General features: G+C 48.1%; 1 protein-coding gene across 1 annotated transcript in view; it reads left to right on the top strand.

Annotated features, from left to right (window-relative positions):
* The first annotated feature begins 247 nt into the window (after window positions 1-247).
* The window catches only part of LOC116847119, a 39,894-nt gene continuing 19,421 nt past the window's right edge, over window positions 248-20,720 (top strand). Inside the window, 7 exon segments of the mRNA XM_032821778.1 lie at window positions 248-1,566; window positions 1,659-1,770; window positions 1,772-2,632; window positions 4,323-4,470; window positions 15,734-15,824; window positions 18,847-18,942; window positions 19,043-19,208. Of these exon segments, the coding sequence (XP_032677669.1) occupies window positions 611-1,566; window positions 1,659-1,770; window positions 1,772-2,632; window positions 4,323-4,470; window positions 15,734-15,824; window positions 18,847-18,942; window positions 19,043-19,208 (2,430 nt within the window). The 5' untranslated portion in view covers window positions 248-610.

Below are 20,720 nucleotides of genomic sequence, written 5' to 3'. Positions count from 1 at the left end.
CGTAACGATGGAACGGGAGTGTCGCGGGTCTCATGATGAGGCGAGCAGCCGGGTACGCACGCATGGACGCTCGAACGAGGAACCGACTGTACGTGTCTCTCGTCTGGTGCCCCCTCTGTCTCGCTTCCACCGCCACCACCGCCGCCGCCGCCGCCGCCGCCGCCGCCGCCGCCACCACCGCCGCCGCCGCCGCCGCCACTGCCGCTGCCGTCGCCGCTCGGCCTCGCGTTCCCGTTTTCTCGCTCTAACCATCCCTGCCCGCTCCTTCCCCGTGCCGTGCCAACCAACGAGCCGGGGCCGCTTTCGCTTTGTGCGCGCCGGGGCGGCGGTACATCAAAGCCTTCTAGTTCCCTCTCCGGCCTTTGACGGTCGCGTCGCGGCCGCCCGCTCAGTCATCGCTCGGTTGTAGACGATGCCGGCGCGCCGTAGATGAGCTCGCGCGCGCGCGCTCACACGAGGAGCGCGAGCTCCTCGGGAATCGTCACCGCGAATTCGTCGTTGAGCGCGTCTACCTAGTGACTCGAGCTTCCGACCATCGGTGCAGTGTGTTTCCTCTACCATCAGCGTACTACCGGTGAATCTCGAACGGATCGCGCGTGAGAATCGCGGGATGTCGCCTCGAGGTGGCAAGTGCGCGCGTGTCGGCAAGATGACCACCAAGGGGCGCCAAACACGCGCTCAGCACGCCTCTTTAGACACCATGGAAGCCGAAGAAGTGACGATGACGACGACGACGACGATGATAACAACGGTGACGACAAGCGCGGCCGCGATTACGACGATGGCGACGTCGACGATGATGACGTCAAGCGGAACGGTAGTCGCGACAACGAGAATGGACAAGCCCGCGGTAACCACGGCGTGCGAGGGTCGATCGGAATGGTCAGGGCGCATGCGCCAGTCCCAGGAGAACAGCTCTGAGCCCCGTGAAAACGGTACCCCGGTGCATCGTTACCCGGAGAGGCAGCGACGACGAGAGAGACACGCGACGGGGAGGAAACATCGACCGACGAGGAATAACGAGAACGTCGTGGCCGGCTCCTCGAACTCGTCGGCGTCGTTGTCGTCGCCGCCTGCGCTCTCTTCGCCGTCTTCTTGCGCGTCCTCGCGGCGTTCGACTTCGCCACCCTCCAGCACCTCGTCGCCAGCGCGATCTTCAATCTCTACCGCATCCACGGCCACGAGTGATCCATTGGCTATCAAAGCGGAGGACGTGCCGATTACCACCAACCACGGCGACGACAGGGTCTGCAAACGGGAGCTGGGAACGAGTCAAGACGCGGAAGAGATCAGGCAAGACAACAGCGGGTTCCATGGAGTTACGGAAACTACGACGTCGGCGCCAACCCTGTCCACCATCGTGTCCTCCTCGTCACCGTTCCCCTCCCCCGTGTCTACTTCGTCGGCGTCCTGTCGGACGTCGACACCGCGCGGTTATTGCGACGTCGCGCACGCGTCCTCGTCTGCCCTCGAGAGGCTGAGGAGCACCCTGGAAAGCTACGACCGCAGCCGTATATACCTTGCCCACGTCTGCTACTTGGACTGGCGAGACCTCCCAGGTAAACGGCGTGGCGCCGGTGTCGGCGGTAGCGTCAACGTCAGTAGCCGTGACACGAGGAGCGAACGGGTGTGGGTGGTGGGGGCGGCGGATCACGAAGGTCACCATCGGACGCGGTTATTGCTGGCTGGTCGTCATTGGCGGCCACGTTGCTTGCGAAAGGTCAACATGCTGAGTCAACCTGTGGTCTACGCCGGTGGCGGCAGGGGGTCCTTGACCGCTGATCTCTTCCTTTGGTGGTTCCATCGCGAGTTCGCCGTAACGGCAATGGCGATGCATCCGGATGGTGCCGTGCTGGTGGCCGAAAGCGCGGATTACTTGCCGCCAGAGGGTGACTGCGTCGCCGCGGACGGCTTGGTGCGGCTCTTCGTGGTTCCCAAGGACTGCATGGAGACGCGACTGGTTGTTCGCGAATTGAGGGTGCGACTGGCCACCGGTGTACTATCGAGAGCACGTTGCGGTGTTTACCGTGACAACTTCACCGCTAATTCGGCGTCCGAAGAAGCCGATCGGCTGGACGCATACCTAAGAAGATTCACGCTGAAAGAGGCGTTCGCGGACCTCCACCGCGCTTGGCTCAGCGTGCGATCGGAGACGTTCGCTCGCAGCTGGACGTTGCCACGCGACCGCGATGATCACTCGCTCGCGGCATGTTCCAGCAACAGCGCCATCTTGCCGCCGAGGATCTACGCGATGGATCAAGAGGAGGACAGGATGTTGTTGGTCGAATTGCAGAGCCTCGCACGGGAGGCTGGACTCGAAGTCGGCGATGAGGAACTCGGTAGATGGATTCTCGACGAAGAGAGCGCGATGACGCGTCTAGTTAGGGAGAAAGAGCCGGACGAGGAGCAGTGTCGGGTGAAGATTGAAGTCGAGGACAAATGGTCGGATCGCAATGGCGACGAGGACGAGGACGGCAACGACGCTGCCGAGGACGACGACGGCGAGGACGAACCCACCGCCGAGGAAGCCGTCGGACTGCTCTCGAGGGTACTGACCTGGATGGAGAGGGAACCCCTCGATCCGGGACTCCTGCTGGCGGTCAGATCGATGCGCGATACTGCCGCACTTATGGTAAGCACCGCGGCTGATAAGAGACAACCACTCAAGAGCCTGTATATCGATCGTCCACGAGACGAGAAGGAGGAGTAGAAAGAGATATGGAGGTGGTGGAAGAAGAGAATGGAAAGGGACGAGGGGAGGAGCGGCGCGCAATCTTGCGAGTTCGCGAGAGCAGATTGAACTAATTTCATCGACTGTCACTTGACAAAGAGCGGCCAGAGAGGGTAGGAGGTGGCTGAAGAAGCAGCGCGGCTGGGTTACACCACTACCCTCGAGGAGCCACTCGAATTCGACGATACGTCGAAGCCAACGGACGACGGAAAGGTCGAACGGAACCCTCGAGCCTCGAGAGGAACGAACGGCCTCTCCCCTTCTCCGCACCCCCGTCTCGTCTTTGCAAATTAACGCTTGAACTGGTCCTCGACAAGCACTCCCCTTCGGGGTGAATCGAATTGGATATCGTGTTTCTTTCGAGAGTCGCCAACTGTAAATTCTCGGCGTTATCCTTGCGCCTTTCATGCCATCGTCGAGCGCGTAAACACGACTTTTCGTGCGCGTTCTCCGGCGTATCGTAAGTCCTGCCACGGCGAGGTATCTGCGCGCTACGACATGTATGTTGCGTCACGCGTGCGTCATGCGAACTCGTAATAAAGCGTGCGCCGCGTATAAGATGGCGATTATCGTCGACATAAAGATAAGAATTAACGATCGTTGGGCGTGGGTGTGCCCAGTTGATAGATTTCATTATTATGCACGTGATTATGTATACCGTGCACTTAATGCGTCGCTGACGAACGCTCTGTGCGTTGATGGATTACGATGTTCGTTTGGATACCTCGGAATTTGCGTAACGCTGTAATGTGTCAAGCGTCCTTCGTATCGACTTGCACGCATTCTCACATACAACTATGACAATCACCCCTTGTCTTTTCTACTAGGTGAAAAAATCGGATGAAAAGAGCCAAGTCTCGAAGTTACCGCGAATTTTATTGCTGAAACTGCAATGCGAACTGCAATGTGAAAATTGAGTCTAATATCAATGCTCTTATTAGAAATTTTAACTACAAAATTTCACAGTGACAAATTGGCAGAATCAATACGTAGTTGTACCTACGATATAGATGGCGTTTCAACTACCAAAAGGTAGTTCGACTTTGTCTTTATGTCGATAAGATCTTTATGGCCTTATTTTCATACCTGACTGCATAATGCGAGTACTTATGTCTCTAATAAAAGATTAAGTAAATCAGACGATAAATATAATGCAACAATGTGTGCTGAGTCAACTTCGTGAAGCCAGAATGACTTCATTGAACTACATTGTGAGCTCGTTTGTTTTATACAAACAAGAGATTAAAGAGCAGTAAAATTTCGCTGAAATAATTGGGGTAGTTAATTCGCGATATAAACCTTGAAATTAGATTCGTTTTTTTTCTGATATTTTGTTATATCATGTTTGTTCATATTTCACTCATTCTCTCCTTTGTTTTTTATCTTATGCAACAAATTCTTGCTGTTCCAGAACGTTAATAAAAACGCTCTTGTTTATCTACGGTATCCGTCTTCACTTACGCGCGAGATTACACGCGAGATAATTGGTCGTTCTCGCTTACGAATCATCGTTGCACTTGGAGCGAACGCGCGAGATATCCACGTGTCACCAGCGCGTGTACTAACGATCGCTCATTCTGTCGTTTTGCAGGCGGGAAAGATGGGCCTGGCGGGGACGCATCCGGGCGGGCTTCCCTTCTTTTGCCCGAACGGGGACCACCTGACGCAACCTCCACCTGCTCATATGGGCATACCGCCGTATGGGGCACTGGACGCGGGCAAAGCAGCCGCCGCGGCCGGTGAGTACCACTGGCCATCAGTCACCCAAGGGCAGCCACCCGAGCAGCCCTGGAAACATCTTCTAACCGCAGCAGCCTCCACAGGTCAGCCGCACCCCGCACGGTTCGCCGCGGGCTCGCGAAGAGCCGCAGGATCGCGCGCGAATCTCCCTTTCTTCCCTTTGTCCGACCGGGTATCGTCGGTATCTCCTGTCTTCGACTTCCGAGGTGATATCCTGTACCGTATCAGCAACGCTTGTCGGTAACCTGAGCAGTATCGTTTGCGATAGCTATGATTTGGTCAAGTTCACGCGATATGATATATCTTGGATAATCAGGATGGCGATAGTGACTTCGTTCAGGGTTTTTTTTTCTTCTATATAATTAAGATGGTTAATATTGCCAACGTAGTACGGTACAAGATTCCGGCAAGCCTTTCTTTATCGAGTCGCGTGAGCCTATCGAGGGTTCTTTGCATCTTGGAGTCACGCACGCCTTTCGTTTCGTCGGACGGTCGAAGATCTTTCGAGCCACGCGGCGGAACCCTAATTAGACAGAGTTACGTATTGTCGAAAAACGCATGTGTAGGTTTGATCGAGTTAACATTATTGCCTTCAAAGTATATTCGCGGTATATTCGCGGTATTTTTGTCAAATTCGATACGATCGAACGGGGAAACGGAACTTAGCGATTGAACTTGTTTTGAAATGGTGATGGCTGAGGTGGAGGTTGCTCGTAAGTTTGGTGCACAAACGTAGTTAAGATTTTCTTAAATTATTTGACTAGTTTTATACGTGAAAGCCGCATCAAGACGAGACATTTGACTACAATCATCGTAATCTCGCTGCCAACTCTCGGGAAATCCGTTTTCGTGATCGCGTCGTTCGTTATGGAGAAGAAATTAAGGTAAAAGTACCAATATCTGGACACTAATAACACCGGTATATAATTCTGGATTCATTGTTTTCGTCTTCAAATACGAATATTTAAACCATCAATAGAGAATATATGTATATATATAGGGTGTCCCGAATTTAAATTTTAACACTTCGGGAGCTGTCGGGGATCGATAAACTAAGAGAAAAATCCTTTAGAGATATGCTTGTTTTTGCTTCGTTTTGGAGAAAATCGCAAAAAAAAAACAAACATAGTTGCTTCGTCTCGTATTACCTCTAAAATATTATCGTCATTGAAATCGCGCGCGCGCACGTACACAAAAATAATAATATTCTGTTTGAATATTCCGGTGAAAATTTTTATTGTTTGTTTACATTTCTGTTTTTCTCTTATAAATTCGCCAGTTACTCATCAGAAGCTATCGAATGAATTCCGATACTGTACAGCAATGTTGCAGCAACATTGCGATAATGTTTTGCACTATTGCAATATTGCGATTTCATTGCGAAATGTTGCTGCAACATTGTTTTTGGGTTGCAGCAACGTTAAAATGTCCGCTTTTTTAAATATTGCAATATAATAAATTTGCAATAATACAATATTATCGCAAATATTGATTAGTGTTGCATACAAGTTGCAGGAATTTACAAAATTACATAAATATTTTATGCATATATCTCTAATCTGTTTTATTATATGAAATATTTGGACTAAATAGTTTACTTTTGTACAAAATAATATTATTTTTGTTTATTTTTGTACTAAATTGTTGTGCTAAATAATATTATAAGAAAATTATAATTACTGCAGAGGATTTGGAGGAATTACCCGTATATTTAGAAGATACAAAAGAAACAATAATTTTGAAAGTAACATCGGAGATAAGAAAAAAAGCTGCAGTAGGTAAGAAAAAAAAGCACTTCGTGAGAGGTTATATTTGTTATCTTAGACTTTTTAGTAAAATTTATGTTACATACGAATATTGAGTACCAATGTCACTAGTGTTCAGATACTGATACTTTTATCTTAACAGCGAATTGGCGATGGAATATAGGTACATTTTTAAATGACACATCGATTATCGCGTTCACCTATTATTACAATTTTGCAGAATCTCGCGATGCATAATCGCAAATTTATATATACGGCCGTTAATGATATAATAAAATTGTGTACGAGGCATTTTCAATGAGACATAAACTTTGAATTGTCGACACCCCCGGCGCGCATCGGTTGAATCAACAATTCTTTCACGAAGTTAATCCGCTATTGTCCGGCCAAATATTGACGTTCCTCTCGAATTGTAATTGATGGAATACTTCTCGTTCGGATCGCGCGTAATCGACACGCTCCGCCCCATCGAGAGAGCTTTATATATAATTTTATTGTATCGAGCTGCGCAAATATTAACATGGCCGTTACGACCCGACGAGACACCCGACGAGGGCTCGGCTTGCGCCACGGCCTTTGCGCAAGCCGTTCACGACCGCATTAACGTGTAAGCTTCGTTACGGTGATCTGACGAGCGAGACATATCGAATGGCGCGATAAATGAGCGTTCATAAGTGAAATCCGTGCATTGGGTGCAGGATAATTCGCTCTTCCCGCAATCTCGACCAGAACTACTCGAATTTCGCGGATATATGCGTGAGTGCAAGGTAGAGATGGTTCACACATCACAGAGACGCGTAAATGCTGCTGTCGAGCGCGTTCGATATTCTCCCTCTCTCTCAAGCTAATCGAAAGCGTATTCTCGACTGAGGCTGTCCTCGAGTCGAGTTAAAAGGTCTGCGCCGGTAGATGTGCAAGCGTCGATACTCGGCTCCTAATTGAAGGAATATTTCTTATCAAGTCAAGAGTTACGGCAATGTCGAGATCCAAATGGGGATCGTCGAAAGGGGCGGTGCAACCCCTTCAGGAACAAGAGAGACTGCCTCCCACAAAGGACGGAGAAGGAAAAATGATATCGGAAAGAGAGAGAGAGAGAGAGAGGAGAAGAGAGAAATTCGCGAAACTGGCGTCAAGTAGGAGAATAAGAGGAGGACTCACCATTAGGCTAATCAGCCAAGCATGCGGCCTCCCTCCGGCGCTGGGTCAAGGGGTTTCTACCCGCTTCTCTGTTCTACAAAGTTCCTCCGCTACCACCTGCCCTTAACCCACCCCCGAAACGCTCTCTCTTGCCGGCGCGTTCCAGACTCTCTACCCCCGAAGATTCTACCGTCGATACGCCGACTGTCAACGTTCTTAAGACGCGACCTTGGGGGAGGGGAGGGAGAGTTTTAAAGTAGCGTCATCCTATAAAGAGCTTAACACCGTTTCCGCAAACTAAACTTATCTCGAGACGCGGAGTTTACTATGTTAGTCTTCGCAACCTACGCAGCGCGCTTTCCAGAAGAAAAGCTCACGACCCGGACGACGATCGCGTGCGCGCGCCATCTCGAAAGGTTTCCGTATCTCTTCGTCTATGAAGAGGCGCGGCTAGACGCTGTTGACACTCTCCAGCTCTCCTTCCCCTTTTACCCCCTCTCCATTTTCTCCTCCGTCACTCTCTTTATCTCTTCTTCTCTCGTTCTCTCCCGCGCGCGCGATAGACTTCAGAGTTTGGAATATGTAGATGTGGTTGATAGCGTTTATGCACGACTAGGGCGGCTCGCGGGTTCTTTGTCTTGCAAACGAGCAAGTCGTCCGTCTCTCCCCTTCCCACCGCGGCTGAACTGAGACCCGACCTCACCCTCGTGCCCCTTCCTCGGTCGTCCTGGAACGACAATCTCCCCGCCGACGTCGCTCCTGCCACCTACTCACTCACTCACTCACTCACTCATTCTCCCCCGTCGTCGTATGTAGTACCAGCCGGGTACCGACGACTCTAACTTCCCTTTCTCTCTTTCTCTTTCTCTCTCCTTCTCCCTTCATCCACCACCCTCATCCTGCGTCTCATCTACTGCGTCCTCCACCACTCTGGAGCCTCCGTGTCCATCCTCTTCTCTTCTTTCCTCTTATTTTTCCTTTCTCCTCTCTATATCTTTGTTCTCAATTACGCATGTCCTCTTTCTCACTCCCGCAGATATATTTCTAATTAGCTTCAATGTTCGATCCCGCGTGTTTATTTCCGAACTCCACGGAAGGGATCAGTGAGAGAATGAACGAAAGGGGTGCCGCGGCGAAGGTGGAGTAGGTAGAGGCAGCAAAGGGGGCGGGAGGGTGAGATGTAAAGAGAGGGTGGAGATGGCTGACGACGACGACGGTCCCGGCGTTTCGTTTCGCCGGGGCTTCGCCATTGATCCGCTTAATTTCTCTCTTCTCCCGTCGTGTCCCCTCTTCCACCTCTCTTCTTCGTCCACTTCCGCTGCCACCTCCTCTTCCTCCTCCGTTCTCCATCGTACCTCTCGTCCCCTCCACTCAGTTTTCCCGCGTTTCTTCCGTAACGCGGGCTCACCCCGCGAGACTCAGCAGTTTCCAACCCTCGACGGTGAATGAGACAGAGAGAGAGAGAGAGGGAGAGAGAAAAAGAGAGAAAGACTCGCTTCACAGTTTTTGCAATCTTTCAGCGTATAATTCCGACTCGCTCGCGAACATTACGCGGAAAAATGCGCTTCCGCAGCAGCGATTCACCGTTCACGACGGCTGCTGTATGTTATGAGCGGATAATACGAGGGAAATCCGAGAGCGAGAGAGCTCGCCTTTGACGCAACTTTTCTTTTTTGTCGCAATCACTAATCGAGAGAGAGTTTTTTGGGATTGTGCAAGTAGCACGCGCGACTCGACGTGATTAGCCGGTTGCGATTGAAATTGACGCGACGTGTTGTGGACGGCGATAATTTGTCTCGGCAAAATCGATACCGCGACGAGAGAGTGCCGGAGCTGCATGTGCCGGTCGCCTTAGGCTAAAACAACCGCAATAACACGTACCACCTTGCGCTACCGCGCGCACTTGTACGAGCTTCCCGTTTAACCCCTTCGTCGTCGTCATCGACGACGCGCAACCCCTTATTCCTCGCGATGTCGCCAGCTGCGACATCCTCCGGCCGCGTAATCCTCTGTGAGAGGATTGTTCCACCTTTTTCGCGAAACAGACGGTCACCTCGCTGAACAGCATCTGCGACGCGATGCCCTACGCGTGTTGGTAGCCTCGTGTGTCTTTTTGTCATTTTATCACTTATAATTTTCTCGGTGAACTTTGACCTTTACTTTATCCTTAGTATCATCAACTTTAACATTTATAATATTGAGATTCTCCATCTTTTGAGACGGAAAACGTACAAGATTCAATCGATTCACATATTATTGCGGCATTCCAGTCGTGCCGAATTAATTTGTTCGCGTTCCTTCTCGCGCTATCGCGCATTGACCTTTCTCACGCGGGTGCAGCCGTTCTCGTTTCCTTCGCGATCGTTCAGTTTCCAGGCCCGCAATCGCGGCTTCCGGAAGCCGGATGGGTAGGACTCGCGGCGATAAGGGTCTAATAGAGCGAAATAGACGAACTGGCGTGCAGAATTGGACGTAGCTGGTGGAGAGGTAGTTGGGGAAAAAAGCAGCCCGAAGTCTCGACTTCGGCGCGGTCGGAGTAAAGAGCGGGACGAGCGAAGGAAAACAAGCGAAAAGAAACAGCATAGGAAGAAAGAGAAAGAGAGGGAATATCGCGGTACATGAGAGAACATCGGGAGCTCGAGTTGTTCGAGAATAAAAGAGTAATTTTCCGGGTGGTGAGACGCCGATAATGGAGTTGCAGACTGCCGAGTCGACTGGAAAGTGATTAAGCACACATGACGGAGCCCGCGGACTCGCCAGGATATTACGAGCCACCCCTTTCCGACTCGCCTGCCGTCCTTATCCGCTCTCTTCTCTCTTTCCCTCGCATCTCTTCGACGCTCCTCAGCCTCTTCCTCTCTTCTACATTTTCCACTCCCGCGACCTGGCCTCTCTCTCTCCTCCTCTCCCCTTCCTCCTTCCACCTGCTCTCTTCCGCAAATCGTGCTCCCAATTCCCGGTTTCCTGAACGTCGCATTAGACGAGCGTTCCTCTCCTGCCGGGTACGCATTTCGATCCAGCAGGAGGCTCATCCTCGTCCCCTTTCCGCCATATCGTTAACCGAGATTAAGCTCGACCGCGTTCGCTCGATTTTAATCCCACCTGTCCCCAACCCATCGACAGCTCGAAAGTTTGAGCACCGTGTACGAGAGTTTCCGAGATTTTCCTTTTCCCTTTCGCCCACCTTTTTCTTCATCGTAGACCCCGAATCCATGAATCTTTTTTTTTCACGCAAACAGGTCGAAATTAAGGAACGAATGACCGCTCGCCGTGTAACTTACGTAAAAGTGAAATATCAAAGAACATTAGATTCCTGTATAATGTAATGCAATTCGCCCTACGATTGTCGCACTTGAGCAACGTTCGCGGGGCATGTATGAAATTGAGCGCGGCGCACGTATTCACGCGCAAGATAAAATATCGGATTATTACTTTTGCATGGGATTAAATTTCGCTTCAGCCGCCATTGTTTTCACGGGCTCGAGTGTGCTTCGTTATTCAAATGAGATTAAAAGCCCTGGACTGAGTGGGAGCCGGTCTCGTTACAGTCGAGTGGCTAATCGTCGTTATGCGAAGATCGAAAGTAGCTCCATAAAAAAAAATACAAAAAAAAAAAAGATACAAAAAGCCCTCAGCATCAGCGTGTTCGGCGCACGCCGCCGGATCGTTTTATTCTCTATTTGCGCCGTTGTCGCAAATAATGCGAGGGAAATGAAAGTGACCATTTTTTCTCTCCTGGTGACTTTCTCACTCTGCGACACGTCTCTCTTAAATCTTGATTATGTTGTTCGAATTGTCTCCTTAACAAACAAAAATGAGGAAAAATAACAAGACCAAGCGTTGTTTGGCTCGACAACGATTGAGAAAAAAAAAGCTTGTACACGGCAAGTGTCTTCGTATCGGCGGCCTTAATTGACTTTATGCGATATTCACGCATACGCGGCAACGAATGGTCGAAAAAATGGAATGCACAGCTCTCGCGATAGCAATTGTTTTCGCGGAGCCTGGATCACCGGGCATTCGTTATCCGAGCGCAAACGGGATCCCGGAGACGGAAGGCCGATCTCTTTACGGTCGATCAGTCGACAGTCGTTACAGCCCGGGGATTGAGAGTGGCTTTATCCGGGAAAACCACGCGTTGACCGATTTCAGGGCGTATAGTGGGAACGCTAGAGAGAGAATAGAGAGAGAGAGAGAGAGAGAGAGAGAGAGAGAGAAGCGGGGAGTAAATGAGAGAGACAGAGAGAAGAGAGCGGATTGTCACGGGGAATATGCCTTCGGGACATGTTCGCCCGCAAAACGCAAAAAGGAACGAAGTGGGAACGCTGGAGAGTCCATCCAATCCGTTCGCGTACTGCATTGAATGGTGGAGAAAGAGAAAAAGAGAATAGCGAGCGCGATGAAGAGAGCGAGCGAGAGAGAGAAAGAGAGAGAGAGAGAGAGAGAGAGAGAGAGAGAGAGAGAGAGGCAGTAGAAAAAGAGACAGAGACGGGGAGAGAGAAGAAGAGCGGGAGAGAGACGTATTGGCCTCGTCAAGCGGTTTCAGGCTTGCCGATACTCCGGGCGCTTCTCGTCGACCCTTATGAAGCCAATTACACTTCGCCTCGCCAAAGGCACCCCACTTATACCCGCGCCCGACGGTCCCCGGGCTCTCTTAGAGCCGCGATCGGTTCCGCGGCACGTACTAGTTACATTAGATACCGATGTAAAAGCGATATACCCTGTCCGTTATTCAAGCCGCGATAGCCACGTACGTCATAATCCTGCAGCTTGTTATCCGGCTGATTTTAAAGCTCCCCTGGCCTTCGCACAGACGCTCAAGCACTCTCACTGAAGCTTTCGTGTTTCGAAGGAGCATCGCGCGTGTTCGAACATTGAGAGAATCTCTTCGAATCCCCGAGAATTGCATCATTACCTACGCTTGGCGCGGTAATAAATGTCACTTGATAGCGCGACGCCATGTAATACCCCTTTCGTTGGGAAAATTAATATAAAACGGCGCGTCGTCGGCAAGAGCCGAGCGAATTTCTGTTTCGGACGCAGTCTATGCGCGCAACCCGCGAACGTAACGCGCGCTTGATCGATCCCAATTATGCAAAAATCGGATTGATACCGATACCGTTCATCCGTCCGGGACGAGTTACACGGCGTTAAATTTCATCAACGGCTGTTCTCGATGACGATCCCGATGGCGTGTACATTCCACTTCGTGTCGGGTGCTAGTTACAGAGGGTGCGGCCGCGCGCCGCTGATCAATGCCCGTTCTCTCGTCACGAGAGAGAGAGAGAGAGAGAGAGAGAAAGAGAGAAAGAGAGAAAGAGAGAAAGAGAGAGAGAAAGGGAGAAAGGGAGAGAGAAAGAGAGAAAACTCGACCTCTGCTTCGTCTGTTTGTAGTGCAAACCCACACGATATATTAAATGTATAGTCTCCTTTCGTTCAATCGCGCGCTTCTTTGATCTCGCCGTGATAATATTTATCCTGTATATGTTAATACGCGGTCGGTGCGCGCGTTTCCACCACCGGTGAATTCCCATTAGTACGTTGAAAAATACTGATGGATCTTAATATTTATATTCATATTAATCATTTATAATAACCAGATGATTATTTGCAATAACGCGCGTATCGTTAAATCCCATGATTTAATTTTAACTTGCACGTGTGTGTGTGTGTGTGTGGAACTGTTATGTCCTTCGCGTCTACGTGACCTTTTCTCGTCAAGAATCAATGCGATTTATATCCGCGCACGCATTGCATAATATGGCGCTCTATGAGTGTTTGAATCGTGCGCAACGACACTATAATTCATCATATAAAAAATTTATAAAGCTGATAATTGCAAAATTTATCCAGGAATAAATAATCGTGAATTTTGCATGCGACGTGCTGGAGCAATATTGATGTCCATCTTACACTGCGCGGAGCAATTAAAAGATAACATCGAATAATTCGTTAAATAATTCTGCACACACTTTGAGTCGAATATAATAAGCGCCAAATAAAGTTACGAAATATTAAGAATTTTCAATGTGGTTTGAAGATACGTGTCATTGAGAAAATAATTTCAGTTTTAATACTACAGATAAAGCATCTGTCAAACAACACAGGCATTTAAATAAACAATCTATCGATTATTTCGACCAGAGTGTGTGTGTGTGAGTCTTTTTTCAATAGACATCACAGACACACGCGTAAAAAAGTCTACAAAGTAAATTCGCATTGATGTCAACGTAAAAGTAAATCGCATTGATGCCAACGTAATTATAAAAGCGCCCACCACCTTTCATGTCAATTTTTCTGACTCACCGATCAACCGAAAACTCAAGAGCCACGTTCCGCTACACATCTGGAACAAAAAGATACAGTTTCGCCGATTAGATACGTGGAATTAACAGATTACCGAGGGAAACGCGCGTGTCAACCGTTTGCGATTGTAATTCGACGATTTCTCTTTCAAGAGATGTCTCAGTTCAATTCTCATTTGCAAAGAATTAAACGTAAGAATACAGTGGACTTACCTTTGAATCAAACCGGCTCCTCCGGCACTGCATCCGCGTCCACTGCAAACTGCACCCCCGAGGAACAGCACACACTGCGTGGCCATACAAGCTTTGACAGATTTGAAACAAAAAGTAGATATTTTTTTTCTGGTCAGTTGTGTCAATACGCAACGCTTCAAGAGTGCGGGAGAAAGAGTGCAGTTACATTTTTCACTGGTAAATAACTCGTAAACTATTGGACTTAGGTCATATAAGTCTTAAAGATTTTGTAAGCAGAATTGAGCGATTTTTTAGAATCTGTTATGAAAAGTACCACTTTCTATTAAAAGAAACAAGAGTACGCAGTCTATTCTGTAAATCTAAGATTAAGCCTATTGTGTCGTTTTGCGTGTATCGATTTGTAATATTTAATATTCCTTCGACACGTAAGCAAATCAAGATGCACAGTCTCCGCAATGACAGATCGGGGGGTATTAAAAATCTCGACATACATATCGAATCGAACGATCAGTATCGCAGAAAATAAATAATGACGAGTTTATATGCTTTTTTAAATGTAGAGATACAAAATGTGTTGCTAATCTCAGGATTACTACATTTTTTGCATTTTCTTGAAGTACTAAAAATTTTATTAAAAATTCTGAAAAAATTCTCAGAACTATATGAGAAGAAAATGGATAATTTTTATTTCTTGCTATTTTTCGGTAAAGTTGATAGAATTCTAATAAAAAATTATTGAAACCAATAATTTTGCAGATATTTCTAAATATCTTAAGAAAATGGAAGTCGTATAAAAATTTTTTTCAAACAAAAGTTGTTTGCTTCTTTACATAGAATAAAATTCCATAATAAAAAATATATGTTTCTATTTAAAAAAAGCAAGGTTGACCTCGACCTGACCTTAGCGGCTTCATCCAAGGTCAGACTGACCAGTGAATAGATCATTTAAAACCCTACAACTTTTGTAGGAAACGTTTCTTTCAGAAATGCTTAGCTTTCAAGATATTTCACCGGTTCGGGACTTTTTACTCTGTATACAATTATATATAAGTGATAAATGAAACTTTTCCATATAAATATTAAGTTGGCACGTGATTCCTATCGTACTTGATGCATTCATCTTCGACACGCAATAAATTATTAAATTTTTGATTGCGCTACTAGTTTGCTTACATACTATCTTCTACAAGTTGTAGATAATAATGGCCGGTACATGTTTTTAATTAAATAAATTCTTTATCGAAATTATGACAGTTTCAATTTCATCTGAAAATACGACAAAAATTGTGCAACGACCTAGTGTAATACATGGATTCTCGGTTAACAAGCGTCAGAGATGTGCGCGAGGCGCGCGTCCGTTATGCACAAATACGGGAACGTCATCCGCGCGCGGCACTCGTTATCCCTTTTTCGACGACCTCGCCGCGATAAATTGAACGTCATCGTTTAGTGACCGTTAAATTGGTCACGCCGCCGGCTAATGAAAGATTAAACGCGTTATGGCGCCGTTAATCGCGGGTGTGAGATGCGACGAGTTTTATTCTATGGCCCGACGTCGGCGCGTTAATTCGCGATTGCTCGATTATCAAACGAGCCAAGTGCGCGCGTAAGAATGAAAACGACGACGACGACGACGACGACGGTTGCACGTAAGATCGTAAAGATCATGCGCGATGATTTCGCGTGAGAGTCACGTCCTGCACGGAGCGACGCTCCGAGAGTGGAATACACACGCGAGCGCGATGCAGCGCGAATTCGTACGGTCGAATGGAGAGAGGAAGAGCGCCTCGATGACGATAATCGTTCGAACGAGCCAGAAGTGTGGCATGCCATATTTTTTGTTTTGCTTTTTGTTACAGGTCTCTCGAGAGCACCGATGTACCCGTTCTCGCCGAGCCAGTACCCGTATCCCATGCTTAGTCCGGAAATGACGCAAGTCGCCGCTTCCTGGTAAGTCGACGCGGACTCTCGACGGTTCGAGGAAGTCGCGGTAAAAAGAAAAAAAATCGTTTTTATTCGTCCCTTTGACCATCGTTGCGCAAATCGGCGGGAGGGGATTCTTCTCCCTGCATAAGTAACATGTAGCCCGACGAGAGAGATAGAGAGAAAGAATTTCTCGATTCAACATAATAATATTAATATCTATCCGTTCTGTAATCAGCTACATTACGCGCGCGCGCGTTACAATAATATAATATTATTTAAATTTCAATCGGGTACATACAGCCACATGCACGCAGAAACACGGTGGGATCAGAGCGGGTGGCATTCAATTTCACGAGATAAACGTGCACGGCGCTCGTACGCACAGCAAGAATCATTTTACATCCCCGGATACTCGTTATATCGTATTTTATATATTAATTGCGCGTTAAACGATCGATTTTCGCGCGCGAATGACAAGTCACGTGAAGAGCATTCCGGATTCCAGAGCGCGCGCACGCGGTGGTTCTTGACGATTTCACGAATCGTCCATCCGTCCCACTCGAAACGCCAAACGCGCGAATCGCACAAAGCGACGTTAAATATTCATAAGTATATCAGAAAAATACGAGAGGAAACGTCGCGAACGCGCCCCTCTCGATCGTCGAACGTTTTTTCCTTTATAACGAAAATTCCGCGCTCTGTGTACCTTCCTTTTTAACGTTAAAGCGCGCGTATTTGCATGATAAACGGTCGTCGGGATTTCCCCGCGACTCGAGATATGGCCGGTCGTCTCGTTAATTCCCTCTCTCGTTACTAACGATTCCCGAACGATTCCTCCGGACTCACGGATAAAGCTGACTTTTATTGGCGATTTCCGTTTCTCTATTTCTCTCTCTCTCTCTCTATTCCTGCGCGATGTCTTCCGCCGAGGTATCGAGGATCGTTGAAGTAAAGAGACGCGTGCGCGCGCGCGGATAATCTCGACGCATTCGCATTCAGGTCCGGTTCTGCGAGAAAATCTGAACACCGAGTGAGCGTGCACGAGTATATGTGCGGTTGCGTACGTATGTGTTAGGCGCTTGGCTTTGGTCAGGCGTTTGGTCATCCTGTCAGTTCCGGTCTATTAGGTCCGATACGGAACCTCTCGTCCTCGTAGACGTCACCCTCTTTCCGCGAGGACACGGATCCTCGTGATCATCGGGTCTTCGGAGGAGACTCGGAGTCTCCCCCGCTCGTTATTTGCTTTCCGCCCGAGTCGGCCCAAATTGCGATTTTCCACGAGTGATTAGGTGCTCTTTCTTCTCAATTAGAAGGACCTACTCGATGTACTCGCTCGAAACGACGAGGCTTGCGCGACACCACGGAGAATGAGAGAGAGAGAGAGAGAGAGAAAGAGAGATACCTCGGCGCACCTTTGGGTGTTATACGGTATTCAGTATTCTCGCGGTTTTCGAGGGTCGGTGGTACGCGACACAGAGGAAAAAGGGCCACTCACGATAATGAGAAGGTCGGCGGCGTTTTTATTACGCCAAGTGCGCGGAGCTGTTCTCGCTATCCTCTCGACAACGCGAGCAACGGCGTTTGCGAAGGAGCAAGGTCTAATTACCGTTGCGAGTCAACGGCCCGCGATGTTAACGATAATTAATTGTGTCCAAAGCGCCAGTTGGCACGAGGTAAATATGGCAGATTCCTCAATGAATCGATATCACGATATGTCGTATCTTTGTCGGGGAAAAGTCACGAAATCGACGTTTGTTAATTTAGAGCGCCTCTAATTGCCGTCAACGACGCTAAAATTTATCATATTTGAGAAAAGTAAGGGAATCGTATTTCATGAAATGGTTCGTAGCAATCGTATCAAACAACGTGAGTAACTTTAATCAGTGGCCAACGCATGACGTTAGTTGCTAAATTTACATATGTCTGACAGTGTAAATGCACGTGCCAAGATTGCCTTCAGCTAACATACACTTGTATACACCGTTTCTCAAATCAAATTTTCCGAATAGTTATTCCCCTGTTCCCCACACTGACTACAACTTGACTACATTCAGAGGAAATTCACGGTAATGACAACAATATCGGTGGCTGCTACACGAGTTTTACGTGTAGAATTATAATATATACTATATGCTTGATAAACTATTTTGCAATTATTACAACTGAACCTTTAGTTACAACAACTATGGAATATAGTTTTATTAAACTATATACATTAATTCTACACGCAGAACTCGTACAGTTGCCATTACCATGTCTTTTTCTCTGAGGTTAGGTTGCACTAGTTGAGTAGTAAATGAAATCATACTCTCATCAGCTTGTTTTTGTCATTGTCAGTGTCTTTCCTTCAAAATAAACAAAGATAGACATATGATTTAACTGTGATATGTCAGTTAGAACAGATGTATGATTTAACTATATGATATATTAGTATATGTATGAATATTCATACATCTTCAGTTAGTGCAACCAAGCCTGATTGTACTTATTAATTTCGAAAAACAATGCCTTAGCTAAAGTACATGTTGGTTCAAAGCAATCTCAGTGCATAAATTTACGCTGTCAAACATACGTAAATTTAGTAACTAACAGCGACTAGCCTCCAATATTAATTAACTCACGTAGTTTGATTTAAAAATAACATAGTACTAATTACACATTCACTTTGTCTATGCAAATTTTACAAAAAACTCTTTCCCCCTTTCAGATTTTCTTTCTTTGCTTTTCCTACATACATAAATAGTTACTTCCAAAATTCCATTTCTAAGACCCGACTTCTCTCCGTAAGAGGTGTAGACGATAACGAGCGATAAAACGCATAGTTTCGCGTAGTTTTACGGACGCGCCGTCCCATCGCATAATTCATTCATAAATCTCGACAAATCCGCGCGCGAGTCCGGCATGCGAAACGAGCGGGTCGAAAGTTTTCCGACAGGTGTCGCGCGGAACAACCGCGGGAACACTTCGCGTACGAGAAATCCCATCGCGACGCGTAGGGAGATGACGTCTAATGACGGCGATAAAAGCGGCAAATGAATATTTACAGGCACACGCCGAGCATGTACCCCATCTCGCCGGCGAACGCCGGTTTCCGGAGTCCGTATCCCACGAGTTTACCCATCACCAGTTCCAGTTTATCAAGGTCAGTAGAGCGCGACGCGCCCAGCCTCGTTTAGGGACGCCGCTGTACTTAATAATCTCAGCTCGTCGACTCTGATCGTCACCTGTTTCGACTTTTGCAGTGATCTCTACCGGTTTTCGCCGACCGGCCTGATGCCCCCACATCCAGGACTGAGTTCGCACGCACACGCGCTGGCGTCGCACGCGCTGGTGTCTTCGGCGCCGAAGGCGGATCACTCCACCCTGGATCACAATCACAGGTTCGTAGCTCCCCTTCGGGACAGGTCTGTCTCGTATGGCTGGCGACATCTGAACATCCATCGGCAAAGCCCTCCTCGGTATCGATTATTCCCATGTCGTTTCCGATATCCGATATCCTTCGTCCTGCCCGTCTCCTCGTCCTTCTGCTCAGCCTGCGGTAAATACCGCGATAACAGGCGCGAGGACAAACCACGCTCCGACGATCAGAAAGTTCGCCTGTCTTCGGGATGCTCACGGCCGTCGTTGTCGACCGCGAGGGTCCTCAAGCGTTTAAAGCGGTGATTTACGAGCGATCACGCTCGCGCTAACGATCTAACGGTCAATTGCCGTGACGACGACCATTATATCCGATGCATCAAAGAGAAGAGGGGAATATATATATACATAGAGAGAGAGAGAGAGAGAGAGATGCACACGATGAAAAGAAATGCCATAATCTTCGGAACGATACGGCATAAACTTTCAAAGGCAATTAAAGAACTCGCTGACGATGGGCAGCGGATACTGCTCGCCGCTGAAACGGTTTTATCTGCTATCACTCGTAGTATCACCGTCGATTAAATATACGTCGGAAACGCAATTAATTTGGAATACGTCCGTCGCCTTTTACTTTTACGCACAGACAAAACGACCTTCCAGCTCGTAAGGAAAAGTCGTCGTCCGCGGAATTGATAAAACGAACGGCATCATCGAGGAAAACTCCTCGACGGACATTCTTGATTGTATTCGCAATCGATCTGGTACCGTATAAGACACGACAGGAAGTGAGAGAAAGCAAAGGTATGGCAGACTCTGCAAGGATCAGTGTGATTTTTCTCATCAATAAGCGAAACATCGTACACCTCCGCACTAGAGAAAATTTGATTGAAGATATCGAGGATACAACAGAAATAATGAAAAGCGTCACGATGATCAGTGATGAAAGTGCATCGGAACTATTGATCATCGAATGGCAAGCCATCCGATCGACAGTGTATCGAGTCAAGAGAAAAGCTAACGCTAGACATATCAACGTTATCCACCAAGTTGATAATCAAGTCTCGTCTTTCAACAGTCGGATGGCGTTTTCCTGCGAGGATCATCCTTTGCGCGAGCGTTATCCACCGGATATGAAGTCCCGCGCGAAGACCTTCCTGACCACCCCATGATCGCATGCCGATTCAGCCTTATACCCTTAGCGAAAGGGTGAGAGAAGGAAAGGAAGAGAGACAGAGAATGCGAGCTAGAACAGCGGGTGCGCGGCTGCACTCGGCGATCGATAATAACAGCCCGACAGCCGAATAGCACTGACAGCTGCAAGACAGGTTCATGTACCAGCGCAGCACGCCTGCTGATAAGGAAGCGTCGAGCCGACGCTTCGTCGAGGGTGAGGGACAGATAGTTGCGGCGCGACGACCGTAGGGGGTAGCACGTCCCGACTACTCCTGGCGCGGCACGTCGCGCCGAACTACCCCTCGTCGACGCGTCACGCTCTTTCTCCCCTTCGAGTCGACGGGAGAGCACGTATAACACTTATCGAATGACTCTCTCCGCACAGCG

The sequence above is a fragment of the Odontomachus brunneus genome, unplaced genomic scaffold (assembly GCF_010583005.1).
Source record: "Odontomachus brunneus isolate Ranch 3 - 2012 unplaced genomic scaffold, Obru_v1 Obru_scaffold_074, whole genome shotgun sequence".
In the NCBI taxonomy this organism is placed as follows: Eukaryota; Metazoa; Arthropoda; class Insecta; order Hymenoptera; family Formicidae; genus Odontomachus; species Odontomachus brunneus.
Note: the sequence above shows the minus strand (reverse complement) of the source record. Positions and strands in the feature narration are given on the sequence as shown.